The 20,800-nt window shown below is 32.6% G+C and overlaps 2 protein-coding genes and 1 pseudogene across 4 annotated transcripts; all 3 read right to left on the minus strand.

Moving 5' to 3' along the window:
* Nucleotides 1–2,819: 2,819 nt before the first annotated feature.
* On the minus strand, nt 2,820–9,538 carry LOC140761202 (noroxomaritidine/norcraugsodine reductase-like). 3 transcript variants are annotated; one of them, XM_073098440.1, is made up of 9 exons: nt 9,283–9,538; nt 7,879–8,086; nt 7,102–7,318; nt 6,925–7,002; nt 4,703–4,814; nt 4,368–4,575; nt 4,037–4,253; nt 3,423–3,529; nt 2,820–3,121 (listed from the first exon to the last, which is right to left on the minus strand). In XM_073098440.1, exons 1-9 carry the CDS (start codon nt 9,414–9,416, stop codon nt 2,945–2,947), a joined length of 1,458 nt encoding a protein of 485 aa, XP_072954541.1. In that variant the 5' UTR covers nt 9,417–9,538; the 3' UTR covers nt 2,820–2,944. The 3 variants fall into 3 exon arrangements, with proteins under 3 accessions (XP_072954541.1, XP_072954542.1, XP_072954544.1); XM_073098441.1 differs by lacking the exons at nt 2,820–3,121; nt 3,423–3,529; nt 4,037–4,253; nt 4,368–4,575; nt 4,703–4,814 and adding an exon at nt 6,333–6,649 and having other exon boundaries at nt 6,896–7,002; nt 9,283–9,509; XM_073098443.1 differs by lacking the exons at nt 2,820–3,121; nt 3,423–3,529; nt 4,037–4,253; nt 4,368–4,575; nt 4,703–4,814 and adding an exon at nt 6,408–6,649 and having other exon boundaries at nt 9,283–9,516.
* An 884-nt stretch (nt 9,539–10,422) lies between these two features.
* Nucleotides 10,423–13,942, minus strand: LOC140761273 (tropinone reductase homolog At5g06060-like; annotated as a pseudogene).
* A 3,415-nt stretch (nt 13,943–17,357) lies between these two features.
* On the minus strand, nt 17,358–19,563 carry LOC140761203 (noroxomaritidine/norcraugsodine reductase-like). Its single transcript, XM_073098444.1, has 5 exons — nt 19,320–19,563; nt 18,991–19,198; nt 18,660–18,876; nt 18,054–18,160; nt 17,358–17,752 (listed from the first exon to the last, which is right to left on the minus strand). Exons 1-5 carry the CDS (start codon nt 19,397–19,399, stop codon nt 17,576–17,578), a joined length of 789 nt encoding a protein of 262 aa, XP_072954545.1. The 5' UTR covers nt 19,400–19,563; the 3' UTR covers nt 17,358–17,575.
* Nucleotides 19,564–20,800: the final 1,237 nt, after the last annotated feature.

The raw sequence follows: 20,800 nt of genomic DNA on the forward strand, positions 1-20,800 counted from the left end.
AAGCATTTGCATAAAAATTTCAATCTTAAAGACCTTGGTGAGTTGAAATATCTTCTAGGATTAAAAATCTCTACATCTAGGAATGAGATTTTTTATGTCACAAAGAAAATATGCATTAGAAATAATCAAAGATGCAGGTCTATTAAATGCTGCTCCAGTGGACACTCCTATGGAAAGAGGCTTAAAACTGTCAGATAAAGATGAATTGCTTAAAGATCCAGGCAGATATAGAAGATTGGTGGGCCGCCTGATATATTTGACAGTTTCAAGACCTGATATCACTTATTCTGTTCATGTCTTGAGTAGATTCATGCATCAACCTAGAAGACATCATATGGAGGCGGCCTTACGCGTTGTTCGATATCTAAAGGGTGCTCCAGGTCAAGGTCTATTCTTTTCTTTAAAAAATGATTTGAAATTCCGGGCCTACTGTGATTCAGATTGGGGAGGTTGTCCTCTCACTAGACTGTCCACTACAGGGTATTATGTGTTCCTTGGGTCCTCACTAATTTCATGGAAATCAAAATGACAGAAAACTGTATCATTATCTTCAGCCGAAGCGGAATACCGCGCAATGACAGGAGCTTACTGTGAGTTAACATGGCTTCGGTGCCTATTAGGAGACTTAGGCCTTATTCACCATGGACCTGCTTCCTTATATTGTGACAACAAGGCTGCTCTCCATATAGCAGCAAACCCAATCTTTCATGAACGCACAAGGCACATAGAAATGGACTGTCACTAGATTCGAGACAAGATTCAAGATAGTTCAATAATTACCAAGCATATTGGCTCAGCAAATCAATTGACAGATTTGTTAACTAAACCTTTGGGAAAGGAAATATTTATACCTATGGTACGCAAGTTGGGCGTGTAGGATATCCACTCTCTAACTTGAGGGGGAGTGTTGGAAAAAAATATTGAAAACATATTTGATTCCAACTTAAGAATGGTGTTTGTTGGAAAGAAATATTGAAATCAGATTTGGTTCCAACTTAAAGGGGAGTATTGGAAAGAAATATCAAAATCAGGAAATAAATTTCAAAATCAAATTTTATTACTATTATTATTGATTTGGTTAATCTGTTTGTTATTTACTTTCCTTGTATATAGCAACACTATTCTAATATGTTGGATAGACAAGCTTAATTATAGGAGAGATTGTTGTAATCTCCTCCTATTTATGTACTTGATTCATTTTAGTGAAACACACAATTCTCTCATTCTAATCCTTTTACACATGCGCTGCCCAAACCAAACTGGGTTCGAAATTACATTATTTGATTAGCTTTAGGAGAGGGGAGGATTGATTTCGAGAATGATTTCCTCTTATCCTTTCGTTTGTTGGTGACCAATTAAGGCATGCTTAACAACGCACTAATCTAGATTAAATTTTAGTGTGCGTTAGTTAGTTATTGCGTAGGCTCTAACCTAAATCTTGGAGTCTTAATTACACGTCCATCAATTAATGCTCTCGAGCCCTTAACGAGTTGCCCAAATGTTGACACTAAAACAATTCTATGATGCTTGAATTAAATGCTACAAATATGATAAAGTGAGACTTTTGTAGACTTTTGTGAACACGCTAAACGGCCAAATATGAATCTTTGTATGTGTGAACGTCTGCGGGTTGCGTTCGAATACTCCCCATGTGCATTCGAATGTTCAAACGACGGACTAAACATTTGAATGCAGAGTGTTTCTCCTGTGCCTTTATGTAAAATTGCATACTTCTTCAACTATCATGACACCGTTTAAGCATTTCAATAACGATTTTAAAATCATTTTGAATACTTTGATTTCAAAATTAATCTTTCACTTTAATATTATTTATTAAATATCTTATATCTTAAGCATATGCTCATATATAAAATATAGACACATTATATGAATATAAATTATGTTTTGAAATATAATTTGCCAATTACATAAGTACAAATAAACCTAACAAATGATATTTTTCTACAAATCACACTATATATTCTCTATTTATTGATTAACACTCTATTTTTTAGCATTTTATAACTAAATAGAAGTGTACCAGCAAAAAAAAGTATTTTATTAAGATATACTAAGTAATTTATAAAATATATAAATTATCTCCTAGGGAAAAAGATTTTAATTTTATAAGTGTAGGATTTAGTTTTGAGGAAGAGAATTTAGATTTAATTTGGTAGAGTTTAGTTTTGAAACAGAGTACTTAGAATTTAGTAGGGAATGGTTTAGTTTTGGATAAGAGTTTGTTTAATTTTGGGGAAGACAATTTTGATTTGGCTAGCGTGGATTAGATAAAAAAAATTAAGAATATTTTAGTAATTTCATCAATAAAGTTATATATATGTAATAGGATTAATATTAGTTAGTCAAAATAATATCAGAACATTATTTAAAAATTATAGAAAAGAGGTCATGTTACAAAATATTCGAATACAGAATGTTAATAAAAATATAGAAAAAAAAAATATAGGATGTGGTTTCTAGAATTCTCTTATAGTTTAACTTGTGTTACTGGTCACTAATGTCATTAGTGCTAATTACTTCCGCATTGGACATAAAAAGTTTCTCTATAACTAGAGTTGTTTGTACCATATAATAACCATTGATATAAATATTGCAGTGGGGCATTAGGGCAAAATGTGCAATGAATATTGGCATGTAAACACATGGGAAGATGGTAGATTTTAGAGGGGCATTGGATTGTATAAAGGTCTAAAATGTAAGTTTTTAAAAAATAATTTTATTCTGCATCATATCAAATATCATTATATCTGCATCGATCATCACTAGAGACAGAATTTGAATTGGGTTTCACTCTAACATACATGATGACCTAGCTCGTATTATTTATTTAGAAGTTACAAATAGCTCGACCTTTATCTACGCAGAAGAGTTAACCAATCAAGCACAGTTTACAACTACATCATCTTACACCTATTACTAATTTCTATGAGTCATAAATGGTTAGACCTCCGTCAACACAAATAACTTGACCATTTATATAAGAAGAAACTGGCATGCAAAGAAAAGCTGTGAGAGACGCCACTTCTTCCGGCTCACCCACACGCCTCAAAGGAATACGTAACACTGCTTTCGCTTTGATCTCTTCGTTAGGAAATACCTCCTGGATTAAAGTTAGAAAGTTTAAATTCACATACAATATTTATTTGCAAGGTTAAATATAATTCAACTACTCTACTTTGGATAAAAACTATTGTATCCTCTTAACATCATTTCTTTTTGTTGGCATCACAAAGAGTCAAAGCTACCATGAATTTTCTCTTTGAGTACTTACTTATTTATTTAATAGAAGCAATGCTATTAAGTTATTCTATTGTCTCTATTAATAGTACTTGTAATGTAGATTAAAAATTTAAGATAGTAGAATGAAGCAAAATATATTTAATCTTAATGAGAAATCTTACCGACTTCAATAGGGGGGTTGTGATGGGACCTGGTGCTATGCAGTTTGTTCGAATACTATCATTTGCCCACTCGCATGCGAGGTTCTTTGTGAGTTGATTTAGTCCTCCTGATATAATTATAAATATAGAACTAATAAATTCGTGCTAATCTTGTTTCATATAAAAAAATAAATAAAACTATGCTATCAGTAGTTAGGAAAATTTGCATATAACACTATGTTTTTTAACGAAATTATAATTTACAATTTATATTTTTACTATTTACAAATTGAGCCATATAATTTATTAAATATGTAAAAAAAAAACACCATGTTACTAGATCTGTCGGTTGAACTTAATCAAACCTCTAAGTTACGTTAATTGTACTATAAATTATAAAAATATCCTCAATCAAGTCATATTAAGAGTATTTTAGTTATTTTAGAAATAAAATATTTATATGTAATGAAATCTTGTCATAATGTTAGTTCAAATCTAACCCAAAATATTTTTTACACGTATTTTACTAAATCATATAGCTTGATTTATAAGTAGTAAAAATATAGACACTAAACTATAATTTTATTAAAAAATAAAGTATTATATGCAAATTTGCCTTATAGTTATTTATCTACCCTTGGTTGCTGAGTAAATGGACATATTTTTGAAACCCTTCAACCCTGCAATTGAGGAGATAAACACAATGCTCCCTTTTCCTGATGCCTTGAGAAGAGGGTGAGCCATTTGGCTCAAATGGAAGGAAGACTCCAAATTAGTAGCCATTAAGTAGGAGTATTCTTCGGCAGTACAATCCAGAGCCGGTTTTACAATGCCAGTTCCTGCGTTATTAATCTACAAATTGAGAGGCAAAGTTTTAATGAGCCACTCTTGTTATAACTAATTTGCAAATTGAGTCTAGTAACAGTATCTAAATATATAAGAAGTTTTAATAACCCGAGAACTTACGAGGATAGTGAGTTTCCCTTGAAAAATGGAACTGACCCTCTCCATTAATCTCTCTCTCTCAGCTCGAGAGGAGACATCGCAAACTGATCCAGTTACAACAAGATTCATATCTGCCCATTCCTGCAAACATTTCTTCAGCTCTGCTTCGTTCCGTGAACAAGTATGAACTGTAGCTCCAAATCCTGCTAGCTCTTCAACTATAGCATGCCTGCAAGCTCTTTAATCTTAGTCTTTTATAAATGATTACAAGATTAACGTTGCTATGAACACTTGACAATGATAACAAGATTAATAAAGGGTACAAAGAAACAAAAAAAAAAAAGAAGAAAGAATACCCGATTCCTTTGGTGCCTCCGGTGACGAGAGCTGTCATGCCGGCAAGAGACCATCTCTGTGCTCTGTTGCTCTTCTCCATGGCTTCCTCCTCCATCGTCGTCCACCTAGCTTCTAAAATTTATAGTAAGTTTCTAAGTTCTGTCCCACTTTTCTACAAACTTTTCAAGTTTTTCCCACTTTTCTACAATTTTTTCCGAGTTTAGTCTAGCAAACAAAAATTGTCACCAACTGCCGATCTCATGGATATATTCAAACATTTGACAAGATTTAAAATTCAAGTTGAATGTTCTAACATTTGACTAGAGGAATCCAATCGGTTTGGGATGATGTTGATGGATCTCAAATTCTCAATACGCGACCCAATTAGCTGATTTAAGATGTGAAGATTTCGCGAGAAATTGTCCCTAACTTAACCTAATAATTCTTATATTTCTTAATTACCCTTAGTGTAAATTATCCTTATTGTAGTAGATGCCCAACTCTAATGACTTTTTCCTGAATATATATATATATATAATCTTTGGAGGGTGAATTGCACTACAAATATCTACTCGGATAAGGAATTTGGCACCTAACACCGGTCCATATTATGGTTAGACAACTAAGGTTAAATTATCCAAAAAATAGATATCTTATCTTTTAAATTGAAATTTACCCCCTTTTTACCGTAAAATTTACACTAATTATTTTTAAAAATTATTTTTAGTCATAAGTAATACCACTTAATTAAATGGATAGACTAAGGTCAAAAATGTAAGTTTTAATTAACAATTTTTATCTTCATCATATCTGCATCAGTCAGCAATAGACTTAGAATTTGAATCGAAGTTTCACTCTAACATATATTATCATTTTGCATGTATTATTTATTTAGGAATCATAAATAGCTCGAACTTCTTCATGTGATCTTAATCAATCACCTAAAAAGTATTACTTATTTTTAAGAGTTGGCTACACGCAAATGACTTGTCTGTTTATATAAAAAGAAACTGGAATGTAAAGAAAAGCCGTAAGAGGCGTCACCTCCTCCGGCTCACTAGCATGCCAAACGAATATGATGGGTTTAAATTGACAAGCACATATGGTGGGTTGAAGTTTAAAAAAATTTAATTGACATAGAATATTTATTTACAGGGTTAAATATAATTCAACTACTCTACTTTGGATAAAAACTAGAATACCATCATTTTTTTTTGTTGGTATCACAAAGAGTCAAAGCTACCAAAAAAAAGTCTCTTTATTTATTTTTTTAATTTAACAGAAGCAACACTATTAAGTTATTCTATTATCTCTATTAATAATATTTGCAATCGTAGTTTAATTTAAAATTTAAGAGGATAGATGAAGTAAAATATATTTAATCTTAATAAGAAATGTTACGAGAGAGCTGGTGCTATGCAGTTTGTTCCTAGACACCTAAATCATAGGCACGATTTTAACCAAAAGATTGCTTAAATTAATCTAGGCCTCGTCCATAATTTGGCCCAAGAGAAGTGACTAAAAGAGACACTAAGTTTTGAAGTACAAAAGCCCTGTAGTAAATGCCCACCTATGAAATTCTTTTCTCTAAAAGTAATTTTATCTTTGAGTAGTAGATGTAACATCCAAATTTTTTTAAAAAAATCAAAATCAAAATCAAAGTGCAGGTGCACAGATTTAGGATTTGGATTAAGCTTCGGTTTAGCTTATGCGATACAAAGTTCATAATTAATATGATATTGGGCTCCCTTCTCAGAATGAAGTCTGCATTTAGTTATACATATTACTTATTTCTAAGAGTCATAAATGGTTCGACCTCCGTCGACACAAATAACTTGGCCATTTATGTAAGAAGAAACCGGCATGCAAAGAAAAGCCGTCAGAGATGCCACCTCCTCTGGCTCACCCACACGCCCCAAAGGAATACGTGACACTTCTTTTGATTTGTACTCCACGTTTTCAAGCTCCTATTAAGTTAAAAATTAGAAAAGTTAGGATAAAACTATTTTACCCTCTGAACATTCTTTTTGGGGGTATCACCAAGTATCGAAGCTACCATAAACTTTCTCTTTAAATATTTATTTATTTAACAAAAGCAACCCTATTAAATTATTTTATTATCTCTATTAATAATACTTGTAATCATAGTTTAATTTAAAATTTAATAGGGTAAAATAAAGCAAAATATATTCAATTTTAACGAAAAATCTTACCAACTTCATTAACGGAGTTGTGATCGGACCTGGTGCTATGCAGTTTGTTCGAATGCCATCCTCTGCCCACTCACATGCAAGATTCTTCGTTAGTTGATTAAGTGCTCCTGATATAATGTCACAAAATTGGGACAAGTAAATTTGTGCTAATCTTGTTTCATAATAAAAAAAAAATACAACTATGCTACTAATAGTTATTTATGTACCCTTAGTTGCTGAGTAAATAGATAAATTTTTGATAGCTACCACCCCTGCAATTGAGGAGATAAACACAATGCTCCCTTTTCCTGATTCCTTGAGAAGAGGGTGAGCCAATTGGCTCAAATGGAAGCCAGACTCCAAATTAGTAGCCATTAAGTAGGAGTATTCTTCGGCACTAAAATCCAGAGTCGGCTTTCCAATGCCAGTTCCTGCGTTATTAATCTACAAATTGAGAGGCAAAGTATTACGAGCTGCTTCTTTTTTAAAATACCAAAGTCCAGCAGTAGTAATGAAATAAATAAGGATTTCTAAGAACATTTTGAGATATTTAAATAATAACAAACCCTGCTATTTTCTTTTATTGTCATTCACATACAGCACTACGGTATTTATAACACCTCAACAAAAATACTATGACCTAATTTTCACATAACTTAAGCTAAAGAAATATATAATTTTTTATTACTTCTAGATATTGATAATTAAAATATATCTAAAAAGATCTAAAAGAGCACTAATGGAGCTTATGTTGTTAAATTTTCACTTGTTAAAAAAAATTTCATAATTTGTCTTTAATTCTAGTTCTCTTTTTAACTTTTCTAGTGACCTTAAAATACTTAACTCAATGATATTTAAGTTATTTACCTCTATATAATAACTGTCCACGGGAAGGAAAATGCATGGATTGAATTGATAAACATCTACAATGGGAGGGTGTGAATAATAATAAAAGTAAAACATATGATATTTTTGATAAATTCCCATGACTTTTAATAACTTACCAAGATAGTGAGCTTCCCTTGGAAGATGGAACCGACCTTCTCCATTAATTTCTCTCTCTCAGCTCGAGAGGAGACATCGCAAACTGATCCAGTAACGAGAAGATTCATATCTGCCCATTTTTGCAAACATTTGTTGAGCTCTGCTTCGTTCCGTGAACAAGTATGAACTGTTGCTCCAAATCCTGCTAGCTCTTCAACTATAGCATACCTGTATGGTTTTTAATCTTAGTCCTTGTAAATAAAAATAAGATTACTATTGCTATGGACACCTACAAATGTGTTAAATACGAGAGGCTTCTACTATGCTGACTCAGCTCAAATTGAGTCAAGCTCGAGTCTTGACCAAGTCCAAATTTTAAACAATTAAATCAAAAATCTAGTAGTTATGAATATATATATAACTAGGCCTAAACTAGCCTCTCTGTTTTTTAGTTTAAGTTTAGCATATTTAATAAACTACATGTGTAGCTCATTTATTTTCTTTTAAAGATTTTCTATATTTTTATTGTTTATAAATCAAGCCCTATAATTTAGCGTAGAAAACACATTGCTATTATATACGCTAGCTAAATTTAATCAAATATCTATATTAAATTACTTATACTAAGAAAATTATAAAAATATTCTCAATCAAGACATATACAATCTCAACCTAACTAAAATAAACTCAACCCAATTAAACTAACGATAACTTATACTAAGGGAATTTTAGGTCTTTTCAAAATAAAATATTTTTAATTAACATAATATTTTCACGGTATTAGTTTAAATCTAACAGAATAATATTTTTTTTGCACATATTTGTTAAATCATAGAACTTGATTTATAAATAATAAAAATATAGGAGTAGAAGTAAATTAATTATAGTCATTTATTTTCCTATGAGTATATCTAAGTTGGAAATTCTAATTTTACCTTTAACCTGCAGCCACAATCACCTCAACGAGCCACCCTGTCGTACGACCGTTTGTCACTTTCCGACAACTGCCATAACATCGAATATTGACCGTTCTACCCCGTTTTGATATTGCTATAGTATTTTAAGTATATCTTTTTATCTAGACATCCGATTGATGTAAAATAGAGTCATTAAAATCTTATCTCGTGAGGCTATCGCTACTTAAATTTTTATAATTTTCTTATGCCTAGATTGAACGAGATCACCAACCAACTCTAGTAGAGTTGGTAGGTATCTTGCTCATGACCAAGAAGGTCATGAGTTTGGTGGTGGGTGGTTTGATGGCTTGGCTTGATTCGGTTGATAACTCAGCAGTGCGGTTAATTTGGAAGAACAGCTTGACAACGCAACGGCTTGGATCAGGTCTCAAAAAAAAAAAAAAGATTGAACGAGATCTTATTCATATCATATATAACTTTGCACTTTATTACTTGGGGAAAAATTACCCGATTCCTTTGGAACCTCCGGTGACGAGAGCCGTCGTGCCAGCAAGAGACCATCTCTGAGCTCTGCCACTCTTCTCCATCTTCTTCTCCTCCGTCTCCTTCTTCGTCTCCATCTCCGTCTCCTTCGTCTCCATCTCAAACTTATAACTCAGCCTCTAGAATAGCAATTATTTTTCCAACTATTGTCCAAGTGACGCCCAAAAGTCAATGACACAATTTCTCAGCTACTGCGGTCTATCAATCAAATTTGGTACCTTTCTATTTAATATTATTTTAATAAAATAATATATTATTACTTAGAAAGCAAACAGCTGACACGAATTCCACCCCCAGAAAATAAAACCACCGCCTACACCCGAGTGTAGAAAATTTTTAAATGGATAATTATTTAATTATATTAATTAATTTAAAAACTTAAGTTGTTAAGAATGATGTTCTTTCAGTTTACCGTATGCTATTTTGGTGTTATTCCACCTTGGACATACAAATTTTCTTATAACCAGAGTTGTTTGTATACTTCCTAATAACCTCTCCTCTTCTCCTCTCTTCTCTCTTCTCTCTTCTCTCTTCTCTTTCAATAAGGAGATCAGTAGAAGTAGTAAAGGCGACGAGAGTGATTGAATGAGGAGGCGTAGAAGACGCAACGAGGATTTAGGCGAAAGATTTTATTATAAAGGAGTTAAAGAAAATAACATAGTATTTAAAAAAAAAATTTGCCATTTGGAATATATGTAGGGCCAAAATGTAAGTTTCAAATAATATTTGAACTTTTTCTTACATAATTACTACCAAATTTTTTTAAAATATTATAGTTTCCGTTATATTTATAAAATATTATGGTTGCCACTGGAGTCCTTCGGCTCTTTTAGAATTGTTTTAGGTAGAATATGACCGAATATTCTTAATATATAGTTAAGAAAGTGAACATATTTTATAAAAAGTAACTTTTTCTTTCTTGTATATAACTATTTTAAATAACTTATGCAAGGGTAAAATAGCTTTTTAAAAATAATTAGTTAGATTTAACTAACAAGATGATATGATATCGGCAATTATATTATATTAAAGAATGCAGTGGCTATATAATATTTTAAAAATAATTGAGTGACAATTATGTAATGTGATCAATGCATTGGCCTATGAAACAAGAGAGTAAAAGTGACATACGAAATATTATTGATGAGTAATAGTGTCCAATGAATGACCCACTCGAACATTTATTTAAAATTTTAAAGTTAGCACTATTATTATCTTGCACGTATTCTTTATTCAAGAGTCATAAATGACTCGGCCTCCGTCAACGCAAATAACCTGACCATTAATATAGGAAGCAACCGGCATGCAAAGAAAAGCCGTGAGAGGCGCCACCTCCTCTGGCTCACCCACGCGCCCTAAAGGAATACGTGACACTAATTTTGCTAGGAGCTCCTCGTCATTACACACCTGTTAAGTTAAAGTTAGAAAGTTTAAATTATCATATAATATTTATTTATACAATTAGATACATTTCAACCCCTCTACTTTGGATCTTTTAAATATTTATTTATTTAACAGAAACAATGCTATAAAGTTATTCTATTGTCTCTATTAATAAAACTTATAATGTAATTTAATTAAAATTTTAAGAGGGTAGAATGAAGCAAAACATATTTAATTTTAATGAGAAATCTTACCGACTTCAATAGCGAGATTGCGATGGGACCTGGTGCTATGCAGTTTGTTCGAATGCTATCATTTACCCATTCGCACGCGAGGTTCTTTATAAGTTGATTAAGTGCTCCTATATAATATCATAAAGTTATGATTTATAAATTTGTGCTAATCTTGTTTCATAAAAAATATATATAACTTTGTTATTAATAGTTATTTACCTACCCTTGATTGCTGAGTAAATAGAAAAAATTTTGAAAGCCATCACCCCTGTAATTGAGGAGATAAACACAATGCTTCCTCTTCCTGATGCCTTGAGAAGAGGGTGAGCCATTTGGCTCAAATGGAAGGAAGACTCCAAATTAGTAGACATTAAGTAGGAGTGTTCTTCGGCATTACAATCCAGAGTCGGTTTTGCAATGGACGTTCCTGCGTTATTAATCTGCAAAGATGCAAAGTATTACGAGAAGCTTCTTTTCTCAAATACCAAAATTTGCAAGTTCAGTCCAGTAATGGTATTGAAATAAATAAGGATTTCTAAGAACACTTTGAGAAATTTAAATACTATTATCATTCACATACAGTAGTACGGTATGGATATTTTTCATTTCACCTTATATTTTAATTTTAATATCTCAAAAAAAGATACTACGTAATTTTCACATAACTGAAGCTAACGAAATAAAAAATATTTTATTACTTTTAAACAGTTAATAATTAAAAAATCTAAAATACTCTTAATTTATCACTAATGGAATTGTGCACAATAAGTTAAAGAAATTTATATTGTATGAGTCTCCAGAGTTCGACACTCTCACTTCTCTAAGAATTAAAAAAATCATAGTTTGTCCTTTAATTTTAGTTAATTACTCAATTATATTAAGTTATTTACACTTATTATTAATTTAATTCATCAACATGGTACTTGCCCACTGAAAGCGAAATGGATGGATTAAATTTATAAAAATCAAATATATAATTTCTATGACTTTTTCTGACCTACCAAGATAGTGAGCTACCCTTGGAAAATAGAACTGACCCGCTCCATTAATCTCTCTCTCTCAGCTCTTCTCCATGCCTTCCTTCTCACTCAGATCACTTAGACGTAGCGAAATTAGATGATTCAAGATGTAATAATTTCACGATAATTTATTTCGAACTTAACCTAATAATTTTTATATTTTATAATTATCCTTAGTGTAAATTGTCCTTATTGTGGTAAATGCCCGACTCTAATGTCCTCTTCCAATATCTACCGAGTGTTAGACAATTAAGAGTAAACTATCTAAAATTAGATAATCAAACCGGCTCAATTAAGCACAACAGTATCCATTATGTTTATAGGGATTAAGAATTACTAAATTACAGTTTAACCATTTAGCTTGATTCTGATTTGAAGTATTTCTTTTTGCAAAAAGTCTTTAGAAGTGACCACCACCAAGTAGTTGAAAGGTCTTATTAAGCTTCACATCTCTGCAATGTGATGCTTATCTTCTTTCCCTTTCGCATTTAATCATGCATATCTACTTAGCTCCCATCACATTCATTTTGAACAATCATGATTCATGAGAGACTAATTTGTATTTAACTAACTTTGAGCATAAATCACAACCATTAAATATACACGACTATTATATTAAATTAATTCAGATAAGTCTACCCATATTAAATCTCTACTGATTTAATACAATGGACCAAGGCTTTAGTGATCTCTTTCCTTTAAGAGACCAAGGCTTTAGTGGACTATTAAATTGAAATTTTTAAAATTTTTCTGCTAATTTCAATAAATCTTGCTCTATTTGTCCACTTGCCAAACAAAGCCGTTTACCTTTTAATGTCAGTAATATTTTCTCTATTAAATCATTTGATGTTATTCATTGTGATATTTGGGGTCGTTATCGACATCCTTCCTTTTCTGGTTCTCATTATTTTCTTACCATTGCCGATGATTTTTCACGTTTTACTTGAATATTTTTGATGCAACATAAAGATGAAACATAACTGCTTTTAAAACGTTTTTTCAGTTATGTTTCTACTCAATTTGAAACTCGCATCAAAACTGTTCGAAGTGATAATGATGGCGAATTTATCTCTCTTCGTTCTTTTTTTCAAGATAACGATGTTATTTTTCAACATTCTTGCATATACACACCTCAACAAAATGGGGTTGTGGAACGCAAACACCGTCACATTCTTCAAGTAGCAAGAGCATTAAAATTTCAAGCTAATCTTCCTTCCCAATTTTGGGGAGAATGTGTTCTTACTGTTGTTCATATCATTAATCGGCTACCTTCCCTAATCTTAGCCGATAAGACACCATTTGAGCTTCTTTACTCAAAATCTCCTACTTTTTCCCATCTACGAGTTTTTGGTTGTTTGGCTTATGCCACAAACATTCATACCTCTCATAAATTTAACTGCCGAGCTACACCTTCCATTTTCATTGGATACCCGATAGGTCAAAAATGTTACAAACTTTTTGATTTATTAACACAAAAAATTTTCACAAGTAGAGATGTCCATTTTAAAGAAGATATTTTTCCTTATTCTCCAAATAATACCTATTCTCTACCCTTTCCTTTGATCCAAACAACAAGCCCATCAAAGGGAGATGATGCAAGTCCCATAAGCCCATATGACCATTCTTTTGAACCCAACTCAACCACATTACCATCATTTGAACCTAACCCACCCACCTCACCACCCTCCACCACAACTCTACCACCACCATCACACATACAACCACCTGAAATTTGTTCACCCATGAACCTTCTCCCCGCCACCACCACCTTGCCATACTACCACCATTCCCTCTACCGGAACATCCGATCCACCACCACAAACCAATGTTCCTCTCCGCCGCTCCACTCGACAATCTAATCCACCTGTGAGGTTCAACGATTACCTCTGCTCTACCGTCACGCATCCTCCCTCTGATCCAGTCACCTTCTCCTCTCCAGATTCGCGCAAAGGGACAAGGTACCCACTGACCAATTACCTTTCTTATCATCGCTATACACCTGCACACAAATCGTTTATTGCTTCTATCAGTCAAGAGCGAGAACCGACCTCTTACAATGAAGCTATCACCAACCCTCAATGGCGTGATGCAATGAAGCTTGAGTTAGATGCTCTTGCTGCCAACGACACATGGAGTCTGACATCTCTTCCGGCTGGCAAGAAACCTATAGGATGTCGGTGGGTTTACAAGATCAAACGTCGCTCTGATAGCACAATAGAGCGACATAAGACGCGCTTGGTTGCTCAAGGATTCACCCAAATGGAGGGCATCGACTACCACGAGACTTTCTCTCCCACAGCAAAAATTATTTCTGTTTGCTGTCTTCTTGCCTTAGCTGCTGCCAGGGGCTGGCCACTTCATCAGCTTGATGTCCACAATGCATTCCTCCACGGTGACCTGACTGAAGAAATTTACATGTCTCCACCACCAGGGCTTCGGAGACAAGGGGAGGAACATCTCGTCTGCTGTCTACACAAATCGCTCTATAGATTGAAGCAAGCCTCCCCCTAGTGGTTTTCAAAGTTTTCTTCTGTCATCACTTCCGCTGGCTTTATACAATCACGAGCCGACTACTCCCTCTTCACCAAAAAGAAAGGCAAGTCCTTTACCATTCTCCTAATTTATGTCAACGACATTTTGATCACTAGAAATGATCCAAACAGTATTGCTACCATCAAGAAGCATTTGCATAAAAATTTCAATCTTAAAGACCTTGGTGAGTTGAAATATCTTCTAGGATTAAAAATCTCTGCATCTAGGAATGAGATTTTTTATGTCACAAAAAAAATATGTATTAGAAATAATCAAAGATGCAGGTCTATTAAATGCTGCTCCAGTGGATACTCCTATGGAAAGAGGCTTAAAACTATCAGATAAAGATGAATTGCTTAAAGATCCAGGCAGATATAGAAGATTGGTGGGCCGCCTGATATATTTGACAGTTTCAAGACCTGATATCACTTATTCTGTTCATGTCTTGAGTAGATTCATGCATCAACCTAGAAGACATCATATGGAGGCGGCCTTACGCGTTGTTCGATATCTAAAGGGTGCTCCAGGTCAAGGTCTATTCTTTTCTTTAAAAAATGATTTGAAATTCCGGGCCTACTGTGATTCAGATTGGGGAGATTGTCCTCTCACTAGACTGTCCACTACAGGGTATTATGTGTTCCTTGGGTCCTCACTAATTTCATGGAAATCAAAATGATAGAAAACTGTATCATTATCTTCAGCCGAAGCGGAATACCGCGCAATGACAGGAGCTTACTGTGAGTTAACATGGCTTCGATGCCTATTAGGAGACTTAGGCCTTATTCACCATGGACCTGCTTCCTTATATTGTGACAACAAGGCTGCTCTCCATATAGCAGCAAACCCAATCTTTCATGAACGCACAAGGCACATAGAAATGGACTGTCACTAGATTCGAGACAAGATTCAAGATAGTTCAATAATTACCAAGCATATTGGCTCAGCAAATCAATTGGCAGATTTGTTAACTAAACCTTTGGGAAAGGAAATATTTATACCTATGGTACGCAAGTTGGGCGTGTAGGATATCCACTCTCCAACTTGAGGGGGAGTGTTGGAAAAAAATATTGAAAACATATTTGATTCCAACTTAAGAATGATGTTTGTTGGAAAGAAATATTGAAATCAGATTTGGTTCCAACTTGAAGGGGAGTATTGGAAAGAAATATCAAAATCAGGAAATAAATTTCAAAATCAAATTTTATTACTATTATTATTGATTTGGTTAATCTGTTTGTTATTTACTTTCCTTGTATATAGCAACACTATTCTAATATGTTGGATAGACAAGCTTAATTATAGGAGAGATTGTTGTAATCTCCTCCTATTTATGTACTTGATTCATTTTAGTGAAACACACAATTCTCTCATTCTAATCCTTTTACACATGCGCTGCCCAAACCAAACTGGGTTCGAAATTACATTATTTGATTAGCTTTAGGAGAGGGGAGGATTGATTTCGAGAATGATTTCCTCTTATCCTTTCGTTTGTTGGTGACCAATTAAGGCATGCTTAACAACGCACTAATCTAGATTAAATTTTAGTGTGCGTTAGTTAGTTATTGCGTAGGCTCTAACCTAAATCTTGGAGTCTTAATTACACGTCCATCAATTAATGCTCTCGAGCCCTTAACGAGTTGCCCAAATGTTGACACTAAAACAATTCTATGATGCTTGAATTAAATGCTACAAATATGATAAAGTGAGACTTTTGTAGACTTTTGTGAACACGCTAAACGGCCAAATATGAATCTTTGTATGTGTGAACGTCTGCGGGTTGCGTTCGAATGCTCCCCATGTGCATTCGAATGTTCAAACGACGGACTAAACATTTGAATGCAGAGTGTTTCTCCTGTGCCTTTATGTAAAATTGCATACTTCTTCAACTATCATGACACCGTTTAAGCATTTCAATAACGATTTTAAAATCATTTTGAATACTTTGATTTCAAAATTAATCTTTCACTTTAATATTATTTATTAAATATCTTATATCTTAAGCATATGCTCATATATAAAATATAGACACATTATATGAATATAAATTATGTTTTGAAATATAATTTGCCAATTACATAAGTACAAATAAACCTAACAAATGATATTTTTCTACAAATCACACTATATATTCTCTATTTATTGATTAACACTCTATTTTTTAGCATTTTATAACTAAATAGAAGTGTACCAGCAAAAAAAAGTATTTTATTAAGATATACTAAGTAATTTATAAAATATATAAATTATCTCCTAGGGAAAAAGATTTTAATTTTATAAGTGTAGAATTTAGTTTTGAGGAAGAGAATTTAGATTTAATTTGGTAGAGTTTAGTTTTGAAACAGAGTACTTAGAATTTAGTAGGGAATGGTTTAGTTTTGGATAAGAGTTTGTTTAATTTTGGGGAAGACAATTTTGATTTGGCTAGCGTGGATTAGATAAAAAAAATTAAGAATATTTTAGTAATTTCATCAATAAAGTTATATATATGTAATAGGATTAATATTAGTTAGTCAAAATAATATCAGAACATTATTTAAAAATTATAGAAAAGAGGTCATGTTACAAAATATTCGAATACAGAATGTTAATAAAAATATAGAAAAAAAAATATAGGATGTGGTTTCTAGAATTCTCTTATAGTTTAACTTGTGTTACTGGTCACTAATGTCATTAGTGCTAATTACTTCCGCATTGGACATAAAAAGTTTCTCTATAACTAGAGTTGTTTGTACCATATAATAACCATTGATATAAATATTGCAGTGGGGCATTAGGGCAAAATGTGCAATGAATATTGGCATGTAAACACATGGGAAGATGGTAGATTTTAGAGGGGCATTGGATTGTATAAAGGTCTAAAATGTAAGTTTTTAAAAAATAATTTTATTCTGCATCATATCAAATATCATTATATCTGCATCGATCATCACTAGAGACAGAATTTGAATTGGGTTTCACTCTAACATACATGATGACCTAGCTCGTATTATTTATTTAGAAGTTACAAATAGCTCGACCTTTATCTACGCAGAAGAGTTAACCAATCAAGCACAGTTTACAACTACATCATCTTACACCTATTACTAATTTCTATGAGTCATAAATGGTTAGACCTCCGTCAACACAAATAACTTGACCATTTATATAAGAAGAAACTGGCATGCAAAGAAAAGCTGTGAGAGACGCCACTTCTTCCGGCTCACCCACACGCCTCAAAGGAATACGTAACACTGCTTTCGCTTTGATCTCTTCGTTAGGAAATACCTCCTGGATTAAAGTTAGAAAGTTTAAATTCACATACAATATTTATTTGCAAGGTTAAATATAATTCAACTACTCTACTTTGGATAAAAACTATTGTATCCTCTTAACATCATTTCTTTTTGTTGGCATCACAAAGAGTCAAAGCTACCATGAATTTTCTCTTTGAGTACTTACTTATTTATTTAATAGAAGCAATGCTATTAAGTTATTCTATTGTCTCTATTAATAGTACTTGTAATGTAGATTAAAAATTTAAGATAGTAGAATGAAGCAAAATATATTTAATCTTAATGAGAAATCTTACCGACTTCAATAGGGAGGTTGTGATGGGACCTGGTGCTATGCAGTTTGTTCGAATACTATCATTTGCCCACTCGCATGCGAGGTTCTTTGTGAGTTGATTTAGTCCTCCTGATATAATTATAAATATAGAACTAATAAATTCGTGCTAATCTTGTTTCATATAAAAAAATAAATAAAACTATGCTATCAGTAGTTAGGAAAATTTGCATATAACACTATGTTTTTTAACGAAATTATAATTTACAATTTATATTTTTACTATTTACAAATTGAGCCATATAATTTATTAAATATGTAAAAAAAAAAACACCATGTTACTAGATCTGTCGGTTGAACTTAATCAAACCTCTAAGTTACGTTAATTGTACTATAAATTATAAAAATATCCTCAATCAAGTCATATTAAGAGTATTTTAGAAATAAAATATTTATATGTAATGAAATCTTGTCATAATGTTAGTTCAAATCTAATCCAAAATATTTTTTACACGTATTTTACTAAATCATATAGCTTGATTTATAAGTAGTAAAAATATAGACACTAAACTATAATTTCATTAAAAAATAAAGTATTATATGCAAATTTGCCTTATAGTTATTTATCTACCCTTGGTTGCTGAGTAAATGGACATATTTTTGAAACCCTTCAACCCTGCAATTGAGGAGATAAACACAATGCTCCCTTTTCCTGATGCCTTGAGAAGAGGGTGAGCCATTTGGCTCAAATGGAAGGAAGACTCCAAATTAGTAGCCATTAAGTAGGAGTATTCTTCGGCAGTACAATCCAGAGCCGGTTTTACAATGCCAGTTCCTGCGTTATTAATCTACAAATTGAGAGGCAAAGTTTTAATGAGCCACTCTTGTTATAACTAATTTGCAAATTGAGTCTAGTAACAGTATCTAAATATGTAAGAAGTTTTAATAACCCGAGAACTTACTAGGATAGTGAGTTTCCCTTGAAAAATGGAACTGACCCTCTCCATTAATCTCTCTCTCTCAGCTCGAGAGGAGACATCGCAAACTGATCCAGTTACAACAAGATTCATATCTGCCCATTCCTGCAAACATTTCTTCAGCTCTGCTTCGTTCCGTGAACAAGTGTGGACTGAAGCTCCAAGCCCTGCTAACTCTTCAACTATAGCATGCCTGCAATCTCTTTTCTCTTAGTCTTTTATAAACGATTACAAGATTAATGTTGCTATGAACACTTGTGAATGATAATAAGATTAATGAGGGGGACAAAAGAAAAAGAAGAAAAATAAAATACCCGATTCCTTTGGTGCCTCCGGTGACGAGAGCCGTCATGCCGGCAAGAGACCATCTCTGAGCTCTGCTGTTCTTTTCCATGGCTTCCTCCTCCTTCTTTGTCTGTAACTTTATTCTACCTAGCCTCTAAAATTTATAGTACGTTTCTAAGTTTTGTCCCACTTTTCTACAAACTTTTCCAAGTTTTCCCACATTTCTACAAATTTTCTAAGTTCAGTCGAGTCGTGCAAAATCGTCAGCAAACAAAACCAACGACCAGCCGCTTTGACCAGAAATAAAATTCAAGCTGAATGTTATAACGAGAGGAGTCCTACCAGTTTGGAATGATGTTGATGGATCTCAATACATAAAGAAATCAAATGATTTAAAATGTAATTTCGTGAGAATTTATTTCTAATTAACTTAACCTAATAGTTGATATAGTTCATAATCACCCTTAGGGTAAATTGCCCTTATTTTAGTAGATGCCCAACTCTCATGACTTCTTCTTCTGTCTTTCTCACATGAACTCTACCGTATGGATTATTATTAGGATCTCTGAATTCTTTTCTTCTTTTAAAGTCTTAGCAAAGTTTTTTCTTTTTTCTGAATTTATTTAGTATTTAGTCTTCATTCATTAGATCGTGTTTTAGGGAGCATTTTGTGCTCGTGAAAATTAATCTAAAAGCTTCTCTATTTTTTCCCTTAAAAAAGGTGTCATGCCTTTTTTAGAGTAAAATAATCTTTCCATGACATAAAATTGATCATGTAATATTCGCACATTAGCTTTTAATAAAAATATTTAGCGGATAACTAACATAGTGGGTATGTAAGAGGTTTTCACTAATTATGGGGGTTAATATGTCGTGAAAAATAAATTAAGATGTATATGGAAACGAATTGCAGTTTAAGAGGTCTCCATGTAGTATCCATTTTTAAAGTTATAATTACTAAAAGTCGATCCATATAAGAGTAATTATCATCACAAAATTGCCATTGAGATAATGTTCAAATGGTAAGACTAATATTAGACTCTAATATTATGCTAAATAATCAAATAACTTAAAATTTGATGTTGTTCGATAACCGACTAATAATGTATATCATATCCTTTAATAAAAATATATGTACATAACAATGTGAGTGATGTATTGATATTTTTTCTAATAAATGATGAAAAAAATTAAAATTTACGTCAATATTTAGGTATGCTCTTATACTAATTGTCTTTAATTCTAATTCACTTTTTAACTTTTATAGTGACCTTAAAATACTTAACTCAGTGATATTTAAGTTATTTACATCAATATTATAACTGTCCACGGGAAGGAAAATGCATGGATTGAATTGATAAACATCTACAATGGGAGGGTGTGAATAATAATAAAAGTAAAACATATGATATTTTTGATAAATTCCCACGACATTTAATAACTTACCAAGATAGTGAGCTTCCCTTGGAAGATGGAACCGACCTTCTCCATTAATTTCTCTCTCTCAGCT

Source organism: Typha angustifolia, chromosome 6 (genome assembly GCF_048772165.1).
Source record: "Typha angustifolia cultivar Huaian chromosome 6, ASM4877216v1, whole genome shotgun sequence".
NCBI classification, from domain to species: domain Eukaryota; kingdom Viridiplantae; phylum Streptophyta; class Magnoliopsida; order Poales; family Typhaceae; genus Typha; species Typha angustifolia.